Raw genomic sequence first — 19,515 nt, forward strand, 5'->3', positions numbered from 1 at the left:
ATTATTTTTATAATTTCATAGAACTTGGCTGTGTTTCAAATCTCTACTTTTTGTGTATTTAATTAATTTGCTACTATAATATAATAATAATTATTATTATTAGTTTAAACTTTAACGTTTTTTCATTAATACAATTTTTTGTTATTTTAAGTTGGTTAAGCTGCTTGTTAGTGGTAAATAGAATATTCTATTTTTTTAAAGGCTGTGTTCATAAAATAAAAGTGAAAAAAATGTGGCTAAATAAATGTTGTTTTCATTTTAATTAATTTATTTTTTATTAAATTAAATAATGCACAAATTATAGACTATTGTTGCAACAAAAAAACTTGGTTTTTATGTAAATATTTTGATTGCGAACAGAAAATAATTAAATTTACTACAAGTTTTGTTTTCAATCAGAAAAATGTTTCGTCTTTGAGACGCCGCTGCCATTGCTGATAGAAATCCGCACAACAGTTGCTTGCCAAATATTCATCATTTCTTTATATAAATATAGTATATAGAATTTACACATTGTGTTTTTGTTAAACGTTTCTGCTTTTGGCTAAAGTTGCCTTCGTAAACAAAAGTTATCTCGTTTTTACTTTTACGTACAGTTTTTTTTTTGGAAATACTTTTCCAATTTGTTTTGTTTTCTTCTTTTCTTGAAAAATACTTTTTATAGTCAGGCCAATAATACATGCTTGCCAATTTACATATATATATATATATATATATATATATATATATATATATATATATGTTTTTTTCATAATTCTCTCTCTCTCTCTTTCGCTTTTTGCGCACAGCGTTGATAACAAAAATCAAATTTCACAAATCAATCAACGCGAAAATGTTAACAAAAAGCAACTTAAATCGAATCAAATACATTTGTTTATCATGTTTTTCTTGTATATAGAAAAATACAATTATATAGTAGATTATTTTTTTTTTTCAATTTCAATAGAGTTGTTAATTAAATTAATTGGACGTTTAAGTAACTAACCGTTAATAACTGTTTTGTTTTGTTTTCTTGTGTAATTTCTTTTTTTTTTTTTTTTGTCTAACTAAGGGCTCAATAAATATAAATAGAAACAGATACAAATAGAATATAGTTATATATCATTAAATATAGGAAGTAGAACAAATAGCTATAGCATCCTTCACAAATACATTCAAAGTATTCCATGTGTGTGTGTGTATGGGTCCGGGCTCGTTTGTGAGTGATTCTTCAGCTACTCCCAACGAATTTACAACTTAAGCAAAGTATAAACCAAGGCCAAAAGCTTACGCTGCACGCTGATCTTATGTTAGAATGGATTCGCATTGCTGCTCGCCGGATTTCTGCTGGATGGACGTGTGCTGAATGAGGATTTGCCGCTGGTGCCGCGCTGCGGAGGCATTGGGCGACGCACATGACGCATCTCGCTGTTGGCCAAATAGAGAGAATGATTAGCAAAGAGTTTGGCAAGATATTTGGAAATGAGTTAGTTTGGCAGCAGGGTTTTATGAACAACAATTAGCAACTACTATATAAATATACTATTATTTGGTAGATTATTATTTAAGAACCTCTCGCAGTTCTTGCTTTGGTTTAGGCATTCGTTATCCAGAAGCAGCAGCAGCAACAGCGTTTCGCGCATGCAAACATTCCTTTGCCCCAATGCTTACCAAGTGAAGGATTCTTGAATTTGTATAAGGATTTCATAACTAAAGACATTGGCTTAATTGAATTATTGGCATGGGACTTTGAGTTCTTGTGTTTCTTGTGCTTCTTGTTTAGCGACCCAAATGCACCCACCGATCCATTTCCATTTCCTCCAAGCGCTGCGTGAGCGCCAGCTTTTGTTGCACCGCCAAGCGCAGCAGCTGATTGAGCGTCTTCTTCTCCTCCTCGGCAGCTTCCAGCTGACGATTCAAATCATCCACCTGAGTAACATACTCCTCGCAGCGTGCGGCGAACATGGCGCGCAGACCTAATGAGAGGGAGAGAGAGAGAGAGAGACGTTAGTTTTATAATACTCTATTATAATTTATATTTTATATTTACTGGAGAAAGTGGCTGCATCTTCCTTGAGCAGTCGCAGCTCATTGCGCAGCTTGGACATCGTGTCGCTGACAATGATCTTCTCGTTCTCATATTTGGATTTGAGATTTGTGAGCGCCACTTCGGCGGTTTGCTTATTGGACTTGAGCACATTGCGCAGTGTAATGATTTGCTCACGCTTCACAGACAGCAAGCTCTTCAGCTTCACAATTTGCTCCTGCAGCTCCTCCACCTCCTCGGTGTTGCCCTTATCGGAAGCTGTGGGAGGAAAGAGAGAGTGAGTTATGAGGGAGGCTCAACCATTATGGAATTTGCATTTGCTTACATTCTCCGCCCTCGGCGCGCACTTTGTGCTTGTTCAGATCGATGGTGTGCTCCACAGCGGTCTTCAAATGCTTGATCTGATCGCTGACTGTGTCCACATACTTCTTAATCTCCACTGAGTCGGCCAGGCCCTGCAGATCCTCAATGATTTGTGGGCGTGCGGTGAAGACATCCGATTTGAATTGCGACTGAATGGCAGTCAAGGAATCATTCTCGAAACTGAAAGGAAAACATTCTGGTTATAAATACTTTCAAATGAAGTGCGGAAATTTCAATTCACCTCATGTCGTCGGTCTTGTGATCCAGCAGCACACGTGACGGCGTCTCGCCGTTCACCGTGCAGACCAGATGATAAAGCTGAGCCAAGTCATCGCTGAGTGCGACCAAAGTGCTGCGAGCCGAGCCCAAGCTCTGTCCCGCGTTCTGTGAGATGTGCGTCAGTGTCTGCACGTCGCTTTGCAGATCCAGCGACTTTTGCTCGGTGGAGAGCAGCTTGTTCTTCAGATTTGTCACCTCGTTGCGCAACGTGGTGGTGGCATCTGTGTAGTTCAGGCCCTTTTGCAGCTCAGCTATATCAGTCTTGAGGCCGTCTATTTCCTTGGCGGAGAGCGTAAACCAATTGGCATATTGCGTGATAATGCTGCGCAGCTGTTGCTGCAGCTGCTGCTCGTCCTCCTTGGTCTGCCTGTCCTGGTCCTTGACGTCGATCTGTTTCTTCAGCTGCACCAGCGCATCGACATGGGCGGCCAGCAGGGCGAGGCGCGACATAAAGTTTTGCAGCTCATTTTGTGACTTGTCCAGACTGCTTTGCGCTTCACGCAAATTCGTCGTCAGATGCGCCTTCTCGTTCTCCATGCTCTCCAGCTGCTTCTCCAGCTTCTTCAGCTCGTTGAGATGAATCTCCGAGAAGAGATCACATTTGGTGCCATCGGGCGATTTGAGCTCTGTGCTCAAGTCCGCCTCGAGACGTTTGAGCGCCAGATTCTCCTCCTCCCCGTCGGAATTATTGCTGGCATTGTCCTCCATATTGCTGCGTATGCTATAGGCCAAATTGCTAATGTGAAACATGGACTCGCGATTCAAATGGCCATCGAGCTCCTTTTTCAGCGCATATTTGGCCTCGCGCTCGCCCTAAAAGGAAGATACGATAAGTCAAGGTCAAAGTTCAGTTCAAGACTTCTGCAGTTATTTCTTTCCATTCACCTGCAGTGCTTCGAGCGCCTCCTCCATTTGCTTCTCGGCAATCTTTTTGAGATTCGCCAGCTCATCGACCTGTTGATTGAGCAGCTCCACCTCCTCGGTGAGGCGACGTATCTCATGTTTGGCACCCTCGAACTCCACCTGAAAGGCAACAAAGTTGCAAATGACTCAAGTCAACATTCTCAATTCTTATGCCAATTCAAAGGAACTCACCTGCGAGCTTCTCAAGCTGGACACCTGCTTCTGCAGCGATATGTTCTCCTCCTCCAGTTCTGAGTATTCGCTGAGCATGCGCGTCTCACGAAATTTCAGATCCTTCAGCTCTGATTTGAGACGCAGTCGCTCCGCCTCATTGTCGCTCTTATCGCGCCCAATGTCCGAGTTCTCCTGCAGCATGCGATCCCGCTCATTGCGCACACGCTCCAGCTCATGCCGCAGCTGCTTGGCCTCGTTCTCCAGATCGAGTATTTGCAGATTGAGCGACGTCTCACGAGCGGCGGACTCATTGAGCAGCGCGTCCTCCTGCTCGATGCCCGTCTTGTTTGTGACCTTCTGTGACGTCTGGAATTTTGTGAGCGCCTGCAAAGAGTGCCGAAAGAAGGGAAATGGGAGGGAAATTAATAAGAATTGAGTTGGATGTGGATATAAATTGTACATAGACTACTATAAGCATTACTAGTTCTAGCTTTTCTCATCTTTAAGAATTGTTTAATGGAGGAATTACTAAGAATGATGTTAATGAATACAATGCTAATAGAATATTCAATTGAAATGTATTAATCAAAGTAGTTTTATATCGCGATTCCACCTGCAGCTTTAACCATTTCAATACATTCCCTCTCTCTCTCTCTCCCTCCTCATGCTATCCCTGCCTCTCTCACTCTAGCCGCCTCGCTCGTGTATCAGGGGTATTGCAATCATAAAAGTTGCCAGCCTCCCATTTTTATTGCAGTCATTTGCATGTGTAAGTTGTGTAGGTGAGCGAGCGGGAGCGGGGGCGGGGTCGTAGTCGATGGGGGCGTCAGTCACTAGGGAGCTCTGCCTGTGCGTTGGTCTGCTGCTGACGAAACGCCCCTCGTTTCGCATTGTTACATTTTTCATTAAATCGCGCAGATATTTTCCTTCATTTTTTTTTGCTTCTTCTTCTTCTTTTTTTTTTGGCATTCTCCCTTTATTACAGATCTCCCCATGGACGTGTAGATGGAGCAAGTGCATCTCAAAGTTGGATTTGCTCTTGTTCGCATTTATTGGATTTTGTTCGTTCCCGTGTATTGTTGTTGCTTAATTGTGCCGGGCAGTGTTGGAAAATGCGTAACAGGCGAACGTGCTCGTTAAGCTTAATAGGCGCAGGACACGCCCAGGACGTGGCAAAGAGGTAAATATGTATGCTATTATGGATGCACTTGAAGAAATTTAGTAGTGCGGGCTTTTAGCCTTTTATAGAATTTAATTTAATTTAATTAATTTTATATAATAATTAATAATCTAGATACTTTTTTGGTAATTAATCGTATATACATATGTACTTATTATAGTATATAGTTAAATATCTATATCATCGCCCATCAAATTTCAAATATTTACATTTCTCTGGTAGAATCCAAATTTTAAGATATTCCTATCTTCCTCTCGAAAAGCAGCTACCGTTAGGTAAATAGATCTTTATATTATTATTTATAATACATAAAAGTATTTATATATTTAAAATAATATATATGTATTTAAAAATAATATTACATTAAATATTATCACTTCTAGTACTCTAAATATAATATATAGTATAATACATCTTTATATATTTTTAATGTAGAATCTTTACTGATGAATATTCTCTAAATATATTGTATATGCTTAAAGCCAATTACATATCTCTCTCTCTCTTTCTCTTTCTCTCTCGCTCTTTTTCCCTTTCTCTCTCTCTCAATGATATATAATTAATCTTTAAATATATGTGATGAACACAATATTTACCCAAATTCATCCTCTATACACGCAAACAAAACTTTGCTCTCTTTATACTTCCCAATATTTAAATATCTATTCATTCACTCTGAGTATTTTCTCGTAAAAGTACCCCACATTTGCTCTCAGTGTACACACGTTAAACGCGTATATTAAAGCATTCCAGCCAAGCCCTTGGCCGATGCCTGTGCAGTCATAAAAGCGCGCCTGATTGAAGGCATGCGACGTGCCCATATATGCCCAGCCGCAGCGAGTGGGTGGCCGGTGGGTGGGCGTGGCTAAGCTGTAATCGTGTTGTGCGGACTTTAATTGAAATCTCGACGGCCCTGCCGTTAGTTGGGCACATTTGAAGTACGTGCACACGGCTGCACGGCGGAACTGACCATGAGGAGATTTGGCGGATTACAGTGTAGTTGGAGCAGATTCTTGAAATGCTTCCAAATGCTGCTGCAATTAGTCAGCTTTTGCTTGACAAAAGCCCACAGCTGTGAAAGGAAATAGCCCGCAGCTGTAAGCCCCCGTTTTTGGGCACTTCACTGGCCCCCCCCCGCCCCGCCTTGCCTAGCCTCTGGCTAGTTGAGGCTCGCTTTGTGATCATTGTCAATGGCTGTGGGCGACGTCAACGCTTTTATTTCATTTCGTTTCGTTTATACTCCTCATTTCTCTCCCTCTCTCTCTCTCTCACTCTCTCTCTCTGTTCAGTTTCTTCATTTGTGTTTTCATTTTCAATTCGAGCTGCCGGCAAGTGCATTTCGTTAATTAGTGTGGCAGGGCTCTGGCAGCAAACAAAAGGCCAAGCCAAGCCGAGTGGCAGTTAAGCTCGAAATTCGAGAACTCAAGAGATGACGCCAAACACTGGCGCCACCTAGCCCTCTATATATGTGCTACTATAAATATATATATACATGTATGTATATGTATTTGTTTATACATACATACTTTGAATGTAATTTGAGCAGCTGCTAAATGCTTACGAAACTCTTTATCGCTGAAAGGGTTAGACTCTAAAGGACCTAGTGGCGCCATCTATTGTTCATAGTTTATGTTGCTTGAGGGACTTTATAGAAGAGAGACTTACAATAGCGAGATATTAAAATCTAGTTAGTTTAACCGAGTTATTTTTAATGATTGTTAATTAGGTTAAAATATTTTGTCGACTGTTTAACTTTATAAATTTTTTGTAAATGAAAATTTATGGAAATAAACTAAATTACTTCCGGCTTTTTAAGTAGTTGTATTATTTTTTGTTTAAACTAAGCTTTTAAGGCTTTGTAGTATATATATATGCATAGGCAAAGTGGCTCAAATATACAAAAATCAAGTTCAAGTTTAGTTCAGCAAATGCATTAAATTTTTAAGTACTCTTAGCTTTAGGCCTATGAATATAAACTTAAAATTTGGAATAAATTTGTAGAGGCTATAAAAGCCGCTTCAAAAATGCATAAACTAAGCTCATTACAAAATTTTATTAAAATTATAACAAGTATAGGCTTCATCTCTCGAGCAAGAGAGCTCGATCGAGAACCATGTTCGAGCTCTCTTTCTCTAAATGATTCTCTATCCTTCTTTCCCATGTTCTGTCTCTTTCTTTATCTTACTGAATTCTTACTTAGACATATAATATCTTACGCTAATTTTGATCGCATTAAGTTTATATTTCTATACACCTCCCCATTTTTCTTTGATTTTGTTGAATCTCTCTCTTACAATGCCTCTTTCTCTATTATTTCCTTTCTCACTATCTCCCTCTCTCTTTCTAGTTGTCTTTCTCTCTCTAACTATACGGTTCTCGCTTAGTAGCTTAGTCCAATCTATCTCTCTGCCTAACTACATTTCTCTTATTTTCTCTGCTTTTTTCTCTATCTGTTCCTCTATATTCCTACAGTGCCTCCTATATAAGTTCTCCTCCGCATTCATAATCTCTGGCGGCATCTATGCACTGGCAGCAGCAACAGTTAGCCACAAAAACCACATTAAATGACGCCCCGACATGAACTTTATGCAAATTAGAAAAGATTTTTAATTAAGTCGAGCAAATATTAGCACAGGCGAGGCGAGGCGTGTCGGGGCGTGGCAGGCAGGACTCGCTGTGGCAGCAGAGGTGTGTCCTGTGCAACGTCGCCTGACTCATGTCACACCCTGCCCCAGCGCCCCCCCCACCTGGTCAATTGCAACGCACAGGGATTGTCTGTTTGTGGTCTGGATTTGTGTGTGTGTGTGTGTGTGTGGCCGCAGCATCTAAGTGGCTCAAAATGAAGTTTGGACCAGGTCCGCATTGATGTGGCAACAGCTGCCGCCGTCGGCCCGTTGCACTGCTTCCCAATTGCCCGGCTACTAAAAATAGAGAGCAGATTGCCCACATTATGACAACGGGCAGCAGCGCTGGCAAACGAGCGAGCTGTAACAATTTCCTACCACAGTCGGCGTAGGCGTTGCTTCGCCCCGCCACGCCCTCCTCTGTCGACCCATCACCTGGGCTGATAAAGTATGCCATGAATGGCTGAACAGTTTGTTGGGGGCATAGGCAAAGCGACAATGACGGCCACAGCAGCAACACCAGCGAATCACTGAAATCAGCTAGAGGCGTGTGATCGACTTGCAGATACCCTATGAACTTGGCTCTAGACAGAATTGTATAGATATATAATCAACTTTGTGGCAGAGTCTTTGATCTATATCGATGATCTAGCACTTTTGTATATTGTATAAAGTAGGAATTATTTTAAATGGTCAAGTAATCCCCATTAGGCTTTATACAGCCGTGCTAATGTTACTTCCCCTACCTCCAAACTTACTACAAAAATATTTTTGCTGTTTATTTTATGACAATTATTGTATAAGCCTGGTTTTGTATTCTATAAAGAGCTTGGAATACCTTTTTGACAATTCTTGAAAATCTGCTTAATAATAAATATCGGATTACTATTGCGTATTTCCCTAGAAAAACCCCTTCATAGTTTATTGTCTTCTATAAGCAAAATTTCTTTTAATGGTAAATAGTTTAAGTGTGGTAGTACGCATATATAGTATCAAGCATGCTTAGGATTTTTAATTAATCAATGTAGTTTCTTATCTCTCTTTAGAATTAGAACAAGCCTTCATGGCTGATTAAGACCTACTCTGTATGGCGATGGTGCAGAAGAACTAACTAAATGGATGTGCATTAGGTTCCATCAGAGAATAATGAAATCAAAGAATGAAAAGTATCTAAATTCACAGAGAATTGCAATAGAACCACAAGGTTTATTAACCAAAAAAACATAAAAATGTATTAAGTACAACTCCACTATCTCACTGCTTTAACTTCAAATGGAGATATAAGAGAATATATAGTATGGGTCTTGTCCGATACGTGTATCACATTCTTTATTTACTCTTTCAATATACCCCATATATATATACTACATTCGTATTACAGGGTATTATGGCTCATCACCCCAACATGGAAATAACAATCAGTGGCAATGCAAACAAACAAGAACAACTGCTGCCTGCTACTGTTCTTGATGCCCTGCTGTAGGCTGTCGTGTAATTTCTTAACCCGCACACAAACACACGCATACACACACACACACACACACACGCACGCACAGAGTGAGATTACAAACACCATAAGCTGGGGGGATGCGGACGCACTTGCGGCCTCCATGTCAATGCACGCATTTGACACTCTCTGAATTTGAAATGTCGCCAAAATGAAAATAAGCAAAGCAAAGCGAAGCGAAGCGAGTGAAGCAAAAGCTGAATAAGAGCGAGGCACAAAACTGTATAATATTCAGCATGGAAACTGTGCGCGAGCACAAAAGCAATGCAAATTACGCTCTCAACTAAATGGAAACCAAAGAAGAAAATAAAAGCTAAATGAAAAAGCTAGACATGGCAAGTCGAGAGCCCTAATGCTCTTCAGAAATAGATAATAGACAGATACAAATGGAGTACAGCTAAAGTAGAGATACAAAACATCAATAAATTTACTTCAAGTGGAAAAAATGTATAAATTATTAATCGATATTTATCGCTTGATGTCACATGAAATGATATTCATAATTGCTAGCGACACAGAATGGTAAAAGCTATAGATATTACTATGAATAAATTCATAATGCTAAAAAAAAAAAACAACATATACTAGAAATCGATATTTATCGGCTGGAAAATGTACAGAACAGCTGACAAATTAAAAGCATTATTCTACTATAAATATATCAAATATTAACCGCTTACAGATAAGCAGCTGGTATAATAAAAACATTACTCTACTATATATACATCGATATTTATCGATTACAGATTCTATAATTATAAATACAATATAGAACTGCAAATGGAGACTATAAATAAGTGTCATATACATCGACAAATATGCTTAATAATACCATTGTGATACTAATTTGTTAGATTAGTCGATTATTATCGATTCAAACTTTTAATTGCGAAGATTCTATTTAACCATAGCTTCTAATTTATAAGCACAAACCGTAACTATTAGGATATATATGTATGTATATAAGATATTAGTGGAATGATTGATGAATTTGATAAATATTATAATAATCATAAAGTAGACTCTTGCTAAATAAAGTTAATATACTTAAACGACAAGAGCATAGACTACATTTGAAAATAAAATTCATATACAATTTGTCTATATAGAGATCGCTTATAATTTCCATGAATAAGAAACCGTTAGAGCTATGCCATAGCTGTAATACCCCCCTCTCGCTGGCAGAACGACATGTGCACATACTTAAATAGTGCTCTTAACTAAATGGATATGCGAATTGTAAGAATGCAGCGGAATTCATATGCAAATCCTTTTCAGCTGCGGGACAATAAATGTTGCTGACGCTGTCACAGTCGCTGCCTCGTTGCATGCTGCTTGCACCCAGCATCATCCGCATTCTCATCATCATCATCAGCATCATTATCAGGGAGCAAAAGCAGTAAAAATCATTTGCACTTAACAGCCAATCAGCTGAGGTCGTTATCATGTGTCCAATTCGACCATTTGCATATAACTGGGGCGAACTGTGTCTGTTTGTGCGGATGCTGCAACTGTTTGTGGCCCACAAATTGGCAGCACTCCAAGAGAGATGCTCGAGATGCCGCTAGAGGCGAGAGGCAGGAACTGCCGCTCGGTTGGGGTCATAAAATGTGTCTATGAGCCGAAACGGAAGCCAATCAGTTTCCAAATAACTTGGGTGCAAATAAATTGCATTGCCATTATGGACACGACTGTTGCCTAAACTGAGAAGAAGATCGACCGGCAGATATCCTGTAAACAGCTGTTGAATTATTGGTGACTTATATTCAACTAAATTTCAAAGTTTGAGACCTTAAGAGAGAGCGAATATGCTTGAAAGGCACAGTCGATATTTATCGATATTCGATCAATTACAGATATCAACTATAGGTACTTCATATTTTATATTTATCAACTTGGCTATCATCAACTTCTAATCATGTTCATTCCAAGGGCATGGTTTCTCTATCGATATATATCGACTTGGGGCAAAATGAAGATATTACTGATAAGCTTACATTACTCGGATATGTTTAGTAAGTCATGTATACAGTTCTGCTAAGTTTATCTATGGAATATGTTTAGTAAGTCATGTATACAGTTCTGCTAAGTTTATCTATGGAAGCAATTTTAACTGCTAAGCGATATTTATCGATTCTTGGACAAGTGTTAGATACTAGTGTAAGCTTAGGGCTAAACAAGTTAAAAAATCGATAGCTATAATCAATATTTATACAAGTAAAGTAAAGGTCTTGTGTTCTACCATGTTCATTTACACAAGTTAATTCAATATTCTATATAAACATTTCAAAATCGATAATTAGAAAATTAATTAAATGAATTACCTTGCTGGCCCTTTGAATATACCCTCTCTAGCAGCATTTACCATTGGCCTAGCGTGTAAAAGCTGTTGCAACTGTTTGCCGCGTTGCCGCAGCCTCTCCAACAGAGAGTTGCTGTGAGATTTCCTCACTAGTCAGCCCCCATTCTCCAGCCCTCTCTCTGTTCCCTCTCTCTCTCTCTCTCCCGCTGGCCCCCTTCAGTTGACAGCTGCTTTTACATTTTCATTGCAGACACCGCCAAATGGTTTGGGAACAACATTTTTCCTGCTCATTTCCCTTGCAGCACCAGCGGCAGCTACAAATGACAACTGCGACTGCGACTGCGACTGCAGCCAACTCGGAAACATGTTTTGTCATTGCTGCAGCAGTTAACCCTTGCTCGCCTACCCTTAACCCCGCCCCACTCACTTGGCCCCCTGCCGTTGCAATTGTCTGTCGTCCTTGTTGTTGCCGGATTTGATTGCCGTAGAATTGCAATTTGCGCCAACAGAACAGAGCATCAGCGTCAAATCATTATAATTTCTTCGTCGGGATTTTATTTTTTCTATCCTGCTGCCAGGACTCCCGAGCCCCAGCTCTGTTGTGTCCTGGGCGCTTTTCACATTGTTTCTTTTTTAGTGCTTGGCAAGGATTTAGCTAAACGACTTTTGGCTGGGCTGCAGTTTCCTTTGCCAGCTGAATATTTGTGGAAATTAAGGTTTAGATCTGACTAAAGCAGTTTCGAGTAATTAGGCCTTTTGGGATTCCACTCTCCAAGGTGAGTGCGAGGATGGAGTGAGTTAGGATCTGTTGGTAAAGTTCTAGTAGAGACAATAATGAGTGAAATATGTAAATGCAATTATGATTCGGAAATGAATCTGTGATTTGATGTGGGGTATTACGGCAGAAAATATGGGAGGTAGGCGGAGGAAAACTGAGGTTTAGTCAGAGCTCATCAAAGGACTTAGAGGTATAACTTGCTCAAGTTGGAAATAGACCAAGTTTAGGGACTACCTCTTAGTCAATAATCAGCAAGTGCAGATAGGCATTGGTTTTTCGACTCCATATTCTTTAGTTCTTCACTAACATATCTTCAATTTGTGTTTATTATTAGAATATCAGGAGCTTTTTAATCAGTTCTTATACTCTGAGTCTATTGAAATTGGGTTATCAGGGTATACTTGTTATATTTTGATAGCTTATTGACGTGCGTTTTATAAATATTATGATTCTTTGATTACTTGAATACTATTATTATCATTTAATAGAGTTACCTACACATTTTCTATCAGATATATACAAATCTCATAGTTTCTTCTCTTGCATTACATATTAACTTATTGGATTTTGATCACCTTCCAATATTTAATGTGTGTATAACTATGATCAACTCTGATTAATTTATCGACTTAATTATCTGCTGCTTCAAAATTCCGCAGTTTAAAAACATTCCATAGTATCTAAAACCTCGGGATATTTCCACTCTAAACTAACTTTACAAACGCCCTAAAATATTCCCCTTAGAATTTTGTCAACAGTTTTTCCGTTGCAATTTGTGTGCTCTATTTAAAAATTCTTCAGTTTGCATAGTTCGTAGTTTGCTCGCCCTACGCCTCCCTACCTCCCTATCCAATGTCCCCTATCGCCTGCTCTATCTATCTACCAGTTGCCGTGTAAATAATGGCATTAATTATTAAAGTTGGTATTAAAAACTTTTGTGGCCTTTGTCAAGTTAACAACTCACACAGGCCGCAAAAGCTATGCGAGCGACGGCGGCGTTGAGGTCCTTTGGGCGAAATGTCCTTGGCTGACATCAGGCGAGTCATAAAATATGGTCAAATAACACACACACACACGCACACACACACAGAGGGAGAGTGACTCAAAGTTGGCTTCGGTTTTATGGCTGTTGTTTTGGCCGCCTCTTAATTGCCGCAGCTAGACAAACGTCCCAACAACATGTGTAACGTGCCACGCCTCGTTACGCCCCTCTCCTACACACACACACACACACAAACCACAAAGTCAACTACATAAATTCTTAGCTTCACTTTGGCGCAGAGCTTAACATTCCGTCTAAACATTTGCATTCGACTGCAGTCGAATTTTGGCCAATTTTCAAAATTTTCCCTTAGCCCATTTGAGCGCGCAATCAAAATGCCTGCACATTTAGGCCTACTCGGCGAGAAAATTATCGCCGCCAGCTCTATATGGGGAAAATATTCTATTAATTTTGGCCAGGCTAATTTGGCAGGATGCGGCTGCTGCTGCTGCTCAGCTCTCAAAACTCTTCGTCTCTTCGTTCAGGGCGACTCTGATTTATGTTCATGTTCATTTAGCGGGGTAAACTCGCCCACGGGCTGATATCTTGATTACAAGTGGGAAATATGTCGCCCAACCACGCCCACACACCTCCCTGCTGCAGCTCTGGCACAAGGCGGAGACCGAATGCCCGCAGCGTTGTCGTTGACGCTGCAAATAATTTTCTCTCATTCCTTCCTTTTTTTTTAATTTTAAGCATGCATTAATGCGCGTGTAAATGAGTGAGTGTGTGTGTGTGTGTATTTGTGTGGGTGTGTGAGTGTGTTTTGCTCGCGGCATCAGCTCTCTCGTTAAAAGTTCAGTTGAGTTCAAAGCTAACAAGCTGGAAACTATCAAGCTAAAGGCCTAGTGGGCCAGCAAGTGGGCGCCACCTGTCGTACAATTAATCAAACAGTGTAGGTGAGACGAAAATGGAATGTGAAATTGAGTTTGGAAAACTAGAGAAGCGTGTGATTGAGATATGTATGAACCGGAGTTGTTAAATATATGAGAGGCTATAATCTATAATAAAATTTAATTATTCAAAGACTCATTAAATATAAATCTGTAGATATGTTAATATAGGATCATAAAAGGTAATAAATAATATTTTAGATTGGACTGTCTGAGTCTGTTTTGTATGACTATATTTATTCCATTGACAATATCTTCTCTTAGCTGTTATCCTTCTCATATCGACTATTGTTTCTATAGTTCCATTATCTTCTATAAGCATGAACAAAATCTTAACTCATAAATTCCTATTTCAAATAAAAAATTTTCCACTTGGAACTAGTTTGGCTTTGAAACAAGCCAAAACTTGACTTGAAATACGACCAATCGATTCATTGTTTTGGCAACGAATCGCGTAATTAGCGCCAGGGGCAGCAGATAAATGCAGAGAAAGAAACAACACATAAATAAAAGGTGCAAAACCAAATGATAATGAGTCGACAGGTAAAAGTTATTTATATTAACGCTAAAGCCCTTTGGGCGAAGGACAAACTTGTTTGTTGTTGCTTTTGCCGTTGTTGTTGGGCTTTTCCGCAATGCACATTCGAAAAATTCCAACGGAAATGCCAAAAACAATTGCCGTGGCTAATTGCCAGTCTGACAGTTGGCGAGCGAACACAGGTGCAAAATGGAATGGGAAAAAAACATATCGACATTCATATAAAACAAAGTCAGTCAGTCAGCAACAACAACAGCAAAAGCAACTGAACTGAATGGCGATAATAAAGCGCATGCCAAATTGACCATGATCAAGCAGTGCGAGAGAGAGGGAGAGAGAGAGAGAGTGTAGACTATTGTTGAGTGGAGAGCGACTGAGCGTAGGCGTTCACTCAGGCGGCGCCAAGTACCGCAAGCCTAGTTTGTAGAACGAAGGAAAATCTACATGTGACCAGCTAAACGATTAAATCATTTGTGATTATCAGAGCTGGACAAGCAAAGGCGCCCAGAGCGAGGAGAGTACTAATTGGAGAGTGAGTGAGCGGGAGAACGAGAGAGTGTACTCATAGCATAAAAGTGTAGAGGCTAGAAGAGAACAACAGCAGCAGTAGTTACATTCCAGAGTGGAGAATATGAAATGTTTACATATGTGAATATTTGCAGACAAAATCCAATTGGATATTGTCATGGCTAATATGCAATTTAGTAGACGATATACGATATTCTTATATAATTTATACATACATACATATGTATATTGAATTCAAAATACAAAGTTTGCTTACACACTAAAGAGTCCATCATAGCTTAGCTTTCACTGTAGCCTCTTTATCTTATTAGCATAGCAATAAAAATAAATTCTTTTCTTCTCTTCTACCTGTTAGTTCTACTAAAGAAATCATGTGCTTCGGCAATCACTCATTGTTTGCTAATCCAAGTGTACGCTTTAGCGAGTGCTTACTGCTTTCTGCCAACAAGGCAAATTGCAAACCAATTGCAAAAACTTTTGGTCTAACAGCGATTGTGTGTGTGTGTGTGTGTGTGTAGGCTATTCAGGCACATGTACATGAGTATGTGTGGGCTTTGCATGCATGTGCATGCCTATATTTCACTGTGTGTATGTGTGCTGCCAGATAGCGGCAATTTAAATCCACTGCACACACACACACATCGGCACAGCTGTTCAACTGTTTCTTTTGTGCTTACCTCCTGTGTAATGTCCAGTTCATGGCGTGTGTTATCGTAGAGGGTTTCCAGCTCCTCGCACTTTTGCTCCAGTGCCGACTTCTCTTCCAGCAGTGAGAGGCCATATTGTGCAGATTGAGCGCTGGCGCTGGACACCTGATCGAGTTCGCGTGTCAGTCGCTCCACTTCCAAGCGCAACTGCTCCACAACTGGTTGAGCGTCAGCGTTGGCGCTGGGGCTGGACATGGTGAGTGGGCGGAGGTGGTGATGGGGGGACGAAAAGGGAGTGGGAATGTATGTGTGTGTAGCTTAAGGACGGTACCACGGTCTATATACAGGCGTGGCAAATGCAGCTGCTCCTGTTGCTTGGGCGGAATCGTCGTCAAATTGTTTTTGTTATTTTATTTATTTATTTTGTTTCTTTTTTTTTTTGGAGGGAAATCAATAAAAAACTGTTTTTATTGTGTTGTTGCTGTGTTTTTTTTTAGTGCTTTGGCCGCTGTTGCTGTCCAACTCACACTACACGCAAGCTTCTCTGTGTGTGTGTGTGCGTGCGTGCGTGTGTGTTTGGCTCGTTTCACCTTTTCTCTTTTGTGCTGCTATTCACACTGGCACATTTGCAGCTGAGCGGTGGAATGAAAATTGGAATTTTTTCTTTTCTTTTATATTTAATTTTTTACTTTTTTGTTCTGCTTTGCCAAAAATTAAATCACCGTCACTTGTCGCACTTTTTGGCTGCCTTCAACAGGATCTATCATACGGCAAACAGTGGGAGGACAGAGTGGGTTTCACAGAGAAAGAGAGAGCGAGAACGGGAAGTTTCAATTCACAGAACGGTCGACGTCTCTGCTGCTACCGTCGTCGTCGTCGTCGACATGACATCACACGATTTCCACTTTCATTTTATTAATTGTTGCTGTCCAGACGAACCGTGGTAGTCAAAAAACTTTTGTTGTATGCAATATATTTAGTACGTATTTTCGTTGCACTTGAGACGGAATTTGTTTGGAGCAATTTGGCGAAATTGCTAATTAAAGAAGTTAAAATCGACAAGTTCTTCGAATGCAAAAACAAAAACTCCGCAATCACGGTCCGTGCGTGCGTATCTTCTTCTTTGCACACACACTGTTTGTGACGGAATGCGAATTAGTGATGTCAATAAGACATTGTAGCGGTGAGCCATGGCTGTCGTTGCGATAGTTACAGATGTATTTTCAATTCATAATAAAAAGAAACGGATATTAGATAATTTGAATTGATAGGTCAATAATTAAGCTAAATAATATTGTGATTATTGTATAATAAATGTGTAAACAATAGAAAATGCCATATTATCGATATATCGTTTAGTTTAGTATACGATATTAATAAATGTCGATAGTTAATACTTAACTGCCAATAATCCTTATTAATTATTAAAGGTATAAATATAATAATAATTATAAACAGTTTTTCGCGTATATAAGTAGTTATTTCTTTGCGTCGAACATGCGATACATTGCTTGCTTTATCGATAAGTTACAATAAGGCAGTGTGTACACACTGTTCGATACAAAGACAGGGACAGCTGATTTCGTTTGGCATGCAATTCGACGTCTGTGCAGTGATTTAAAATTATTTTTAGTTTATAATAAAGACACCTGCGTAACAGAAGCAACAGCTGAACTTTCAAAACAATTTTAGAGCTCAAGTAGCCTGCGTGTGTCTAGACAAAAAGCATAAGCGTGTGTATTGCGCAAAAATGTTAGAAGCTGTCATTGCGAAATTCTCAGCAGCAGCGGCAGCAGCAGACACAACAGCAGCAGCAACAACAACAACAGCAGCTACAAAAGCAACAACAACGACGGCCGTTAAAAGACAGTAAAATATAAAAATCACATAAGTGTGCAGCAAATCGCATCGCCATCAATTGAGATTGTAACAAATAGTAAACATTTTGTGTATGGAGCAACAGCAGCTGCAAATCGCAATCAAATTTAACTGTTGAAAGAGGAACAAACAGAAAGGTGCGCGAACAGCTGCGTTTTTTGGGAGACTGGCGTAGGCGTTGACGTTGGCGTTGGCGCTGGCGTAGGCAGCGGGCTAAAACAGCGTGCACACTTACACACATCAAAAGCATAACAAACGTATCAGAAGAAGACTATGGAAATGCGAGAGGTTTTAAGCCGTGAGGGACGCGAGGCGAAGAATTTGCTTGTCTACCAGTTTTGCGATGAGACAACCGCAAGCGGCGTCGGCGTCGGCGCTGGCAGAGATGGAGCTGTAGTCAATGGAGACTGTAAGTTGAAGTTTTGTTATTATTTGATATATTTATGAATACCCTGTGTATATGTAGAGTTTTTGTGTGAAGAGTACAGATAATGGCGTCTGCCTTTATATGATTCATTGCTTGGAATGCAGAGTGAGGCACTATGAGATAGCCTGTCTAATATTACTGCTACTTATAGGATATATGTATGAATGTCATATCTTTCATTTTGTTTATTTATTTTAAATTTTTTATTAAATGCAGAGCGGAGCTTGCCTGTTCTGTCTCTGTTTATTTAAATTTTTATTTTTTATTATAAATTAAATATATATACGGGGTAACTTATTGTATATCATTGTCTACTATGCAACTCGCCGTTTTTGCAACTAAAATCTTATTTGTTTTAGGCTATCCGACGCCCACAAGCCGCAAGCCACCAATGGCGCCGCCGAAATCGCCAAATGGCATGCAAACGCCCAAACACTGCCAATCGCCGACGACGACGGGGGCGGCGACACGCTCGAAGCCGGGCAGCGCCGGCCTGGCCGGCTCCAGTGGACCGCGTGTGCGCAGCGCCTCGACCGGACGGGACAAGAAGTCGGAGCTGCAGGCGCGCTACTGGGCGCTGCTCTTCGGGAATCTGCAGCGCGCTGTCAATGAGATCTATCAGACTGTTGAGTGCTACGAGAACATATCCAGCTGCCAGGAGGCGATCCTTGTGCTGGAGAACTATGTGCGCGACTTCAAGGCGCTAAGCGAGTGGTTCAAGGTCAGCTGGGACTATGAGTCACGCCCGGTGCAGCAGCGTCCCCACAGCCTCGCCTGGGAGGTGCGCAAGAGCAATCCCACGCCGCGCGTGCGCACCAAGAGCCTCTGCAGTCCCACAGCCTCGGGCAAGTCCAGTCCGGCGCTCTTCCCCTGCAACTCGGGCAAGACGTCGCCCTGCTGCGATGGCCACGTGACGCCGAAGAAGCTGCTGCGCGCCTGCGACCCGTTGCCGCGCGGCGCGATGCGTGTGAATGTCCGCGAACTGTTCTCCTCCAATAAGCCGCGCAATGCACGCGGCTCACCCAACTCGGATGTACAGGAAGTGCAAGAGGTGCAGGAGGTGCAAGAGGTGCAGGAGCGGCAAACTCCGCAGTTGGAGCTGCAGGCTCCGCAGTTGGAGCTGCAGGCTCCGCAGTTGGAGCTGGAGACTCCGCAATTGGATCTGTCTGATGACAAGACGTATGTGGAGTTCAATACACAATATTCCCAGACGGATCTGGAAGATCCGCACCTGACGCTCGCCGATGTGCGCGAGAAGATGGCCAAGGAGAAGGAGGAGCGGGAGGCGGCGGAAAGAGAGAAGGCGGAGCGGGAACTGGCTGAAAGAGAGGCAGCTGCCAAGGAAAAGGCTGAGCAGGAGGCGGCTGAGCAGGAGAGAAAACTGACTGTTGCGGAAGCCGCTGTGAAGCAGCTGGCGGGTGAGTTA

At 41.0% G+C, this 19,515-nt stretch overlaps 2 protein-coding genes across 3 annotated transcripts in view; one reads left to right on the top strand and one right to left on the bottom strand.

Moving 5' to 3' along the window:
- Nucleotides 1–622: 622 nt before the first annotated feature.
- On the bottom strand, nt 623–16,949 carry BicD (Microtubule-associated protein Bicaudal D). Of its 2 annotated transcripts, none has more exons than XR_016196356.1 (8): nt 15,815–16,949; nt 3,764–4,129; nt 3,554–3,691; nt 2,631–3,481; nt 2,352–2,569; nt 2,030–2,284; nt 1,651–1,955; nt 623–1,407 (listed from the first exon to the last, which is right to left on the bottom strand). XR_016196356.1 is itself a non-coding variant. In XM_018098998.3 (8 exons), the coding sequence occupies exons 1-8, from the start codon at nt 16,037–16,039 to the stop codon at nt 1,290–1,292; spliced, it is 2,346 nt and encodes a 781-aa protein (XP_017954487.1). In that variant the 5' UTR covers nt 16,040–16,949; the 3' UTR covers nt 623–1,289. The 2 variants fall into 2 exon arrangements, 1 of the variants encoding a protein (XP_017954487.1); XM_018098998.3 differs by having other exon boundaries at nt 1,781–1,955.
- A 379-nt stretch (nt 16,950–17,328) lies between these two features.
- Nucleotides 17,329–19,515, top strand: part of ssp3 (SCAPER domain-containing protein short spindle 3) — a 43,022-nt gene continuing 40,835 nt past the window's right edge. The window contains exons 1-2 of the mRNA XM_030391096.2: nt 17,329–18,071; nt 18,449–19,507. Coding sequence (XP_030246956.1) covers nt 17,936–18,071; nt 18,449–19,507 — 1,195 coding nt within the window. The 5' untranslated portion in view covers nt 17,329–17,935. The remainder of the gene's footprint in view (nt 18,072–18,448; nt 19,508–19,515) is intronic.

Source organism: Drosophila navojoa, chromosome 3 (genome assembly GCF_054131105.1).
Source record: "Drosophila navojoa isolate 15081-1374.11 chromosome 3, UAZ_NAV_1.0, whole genome shotgun sequence".
Classification (NCBI taxonomy): Eukaryota; Metazoa; Arthropoda; class Insecta; order Diptera; family Drosophilidae; genus Drosophila; species Drosophila navojoa.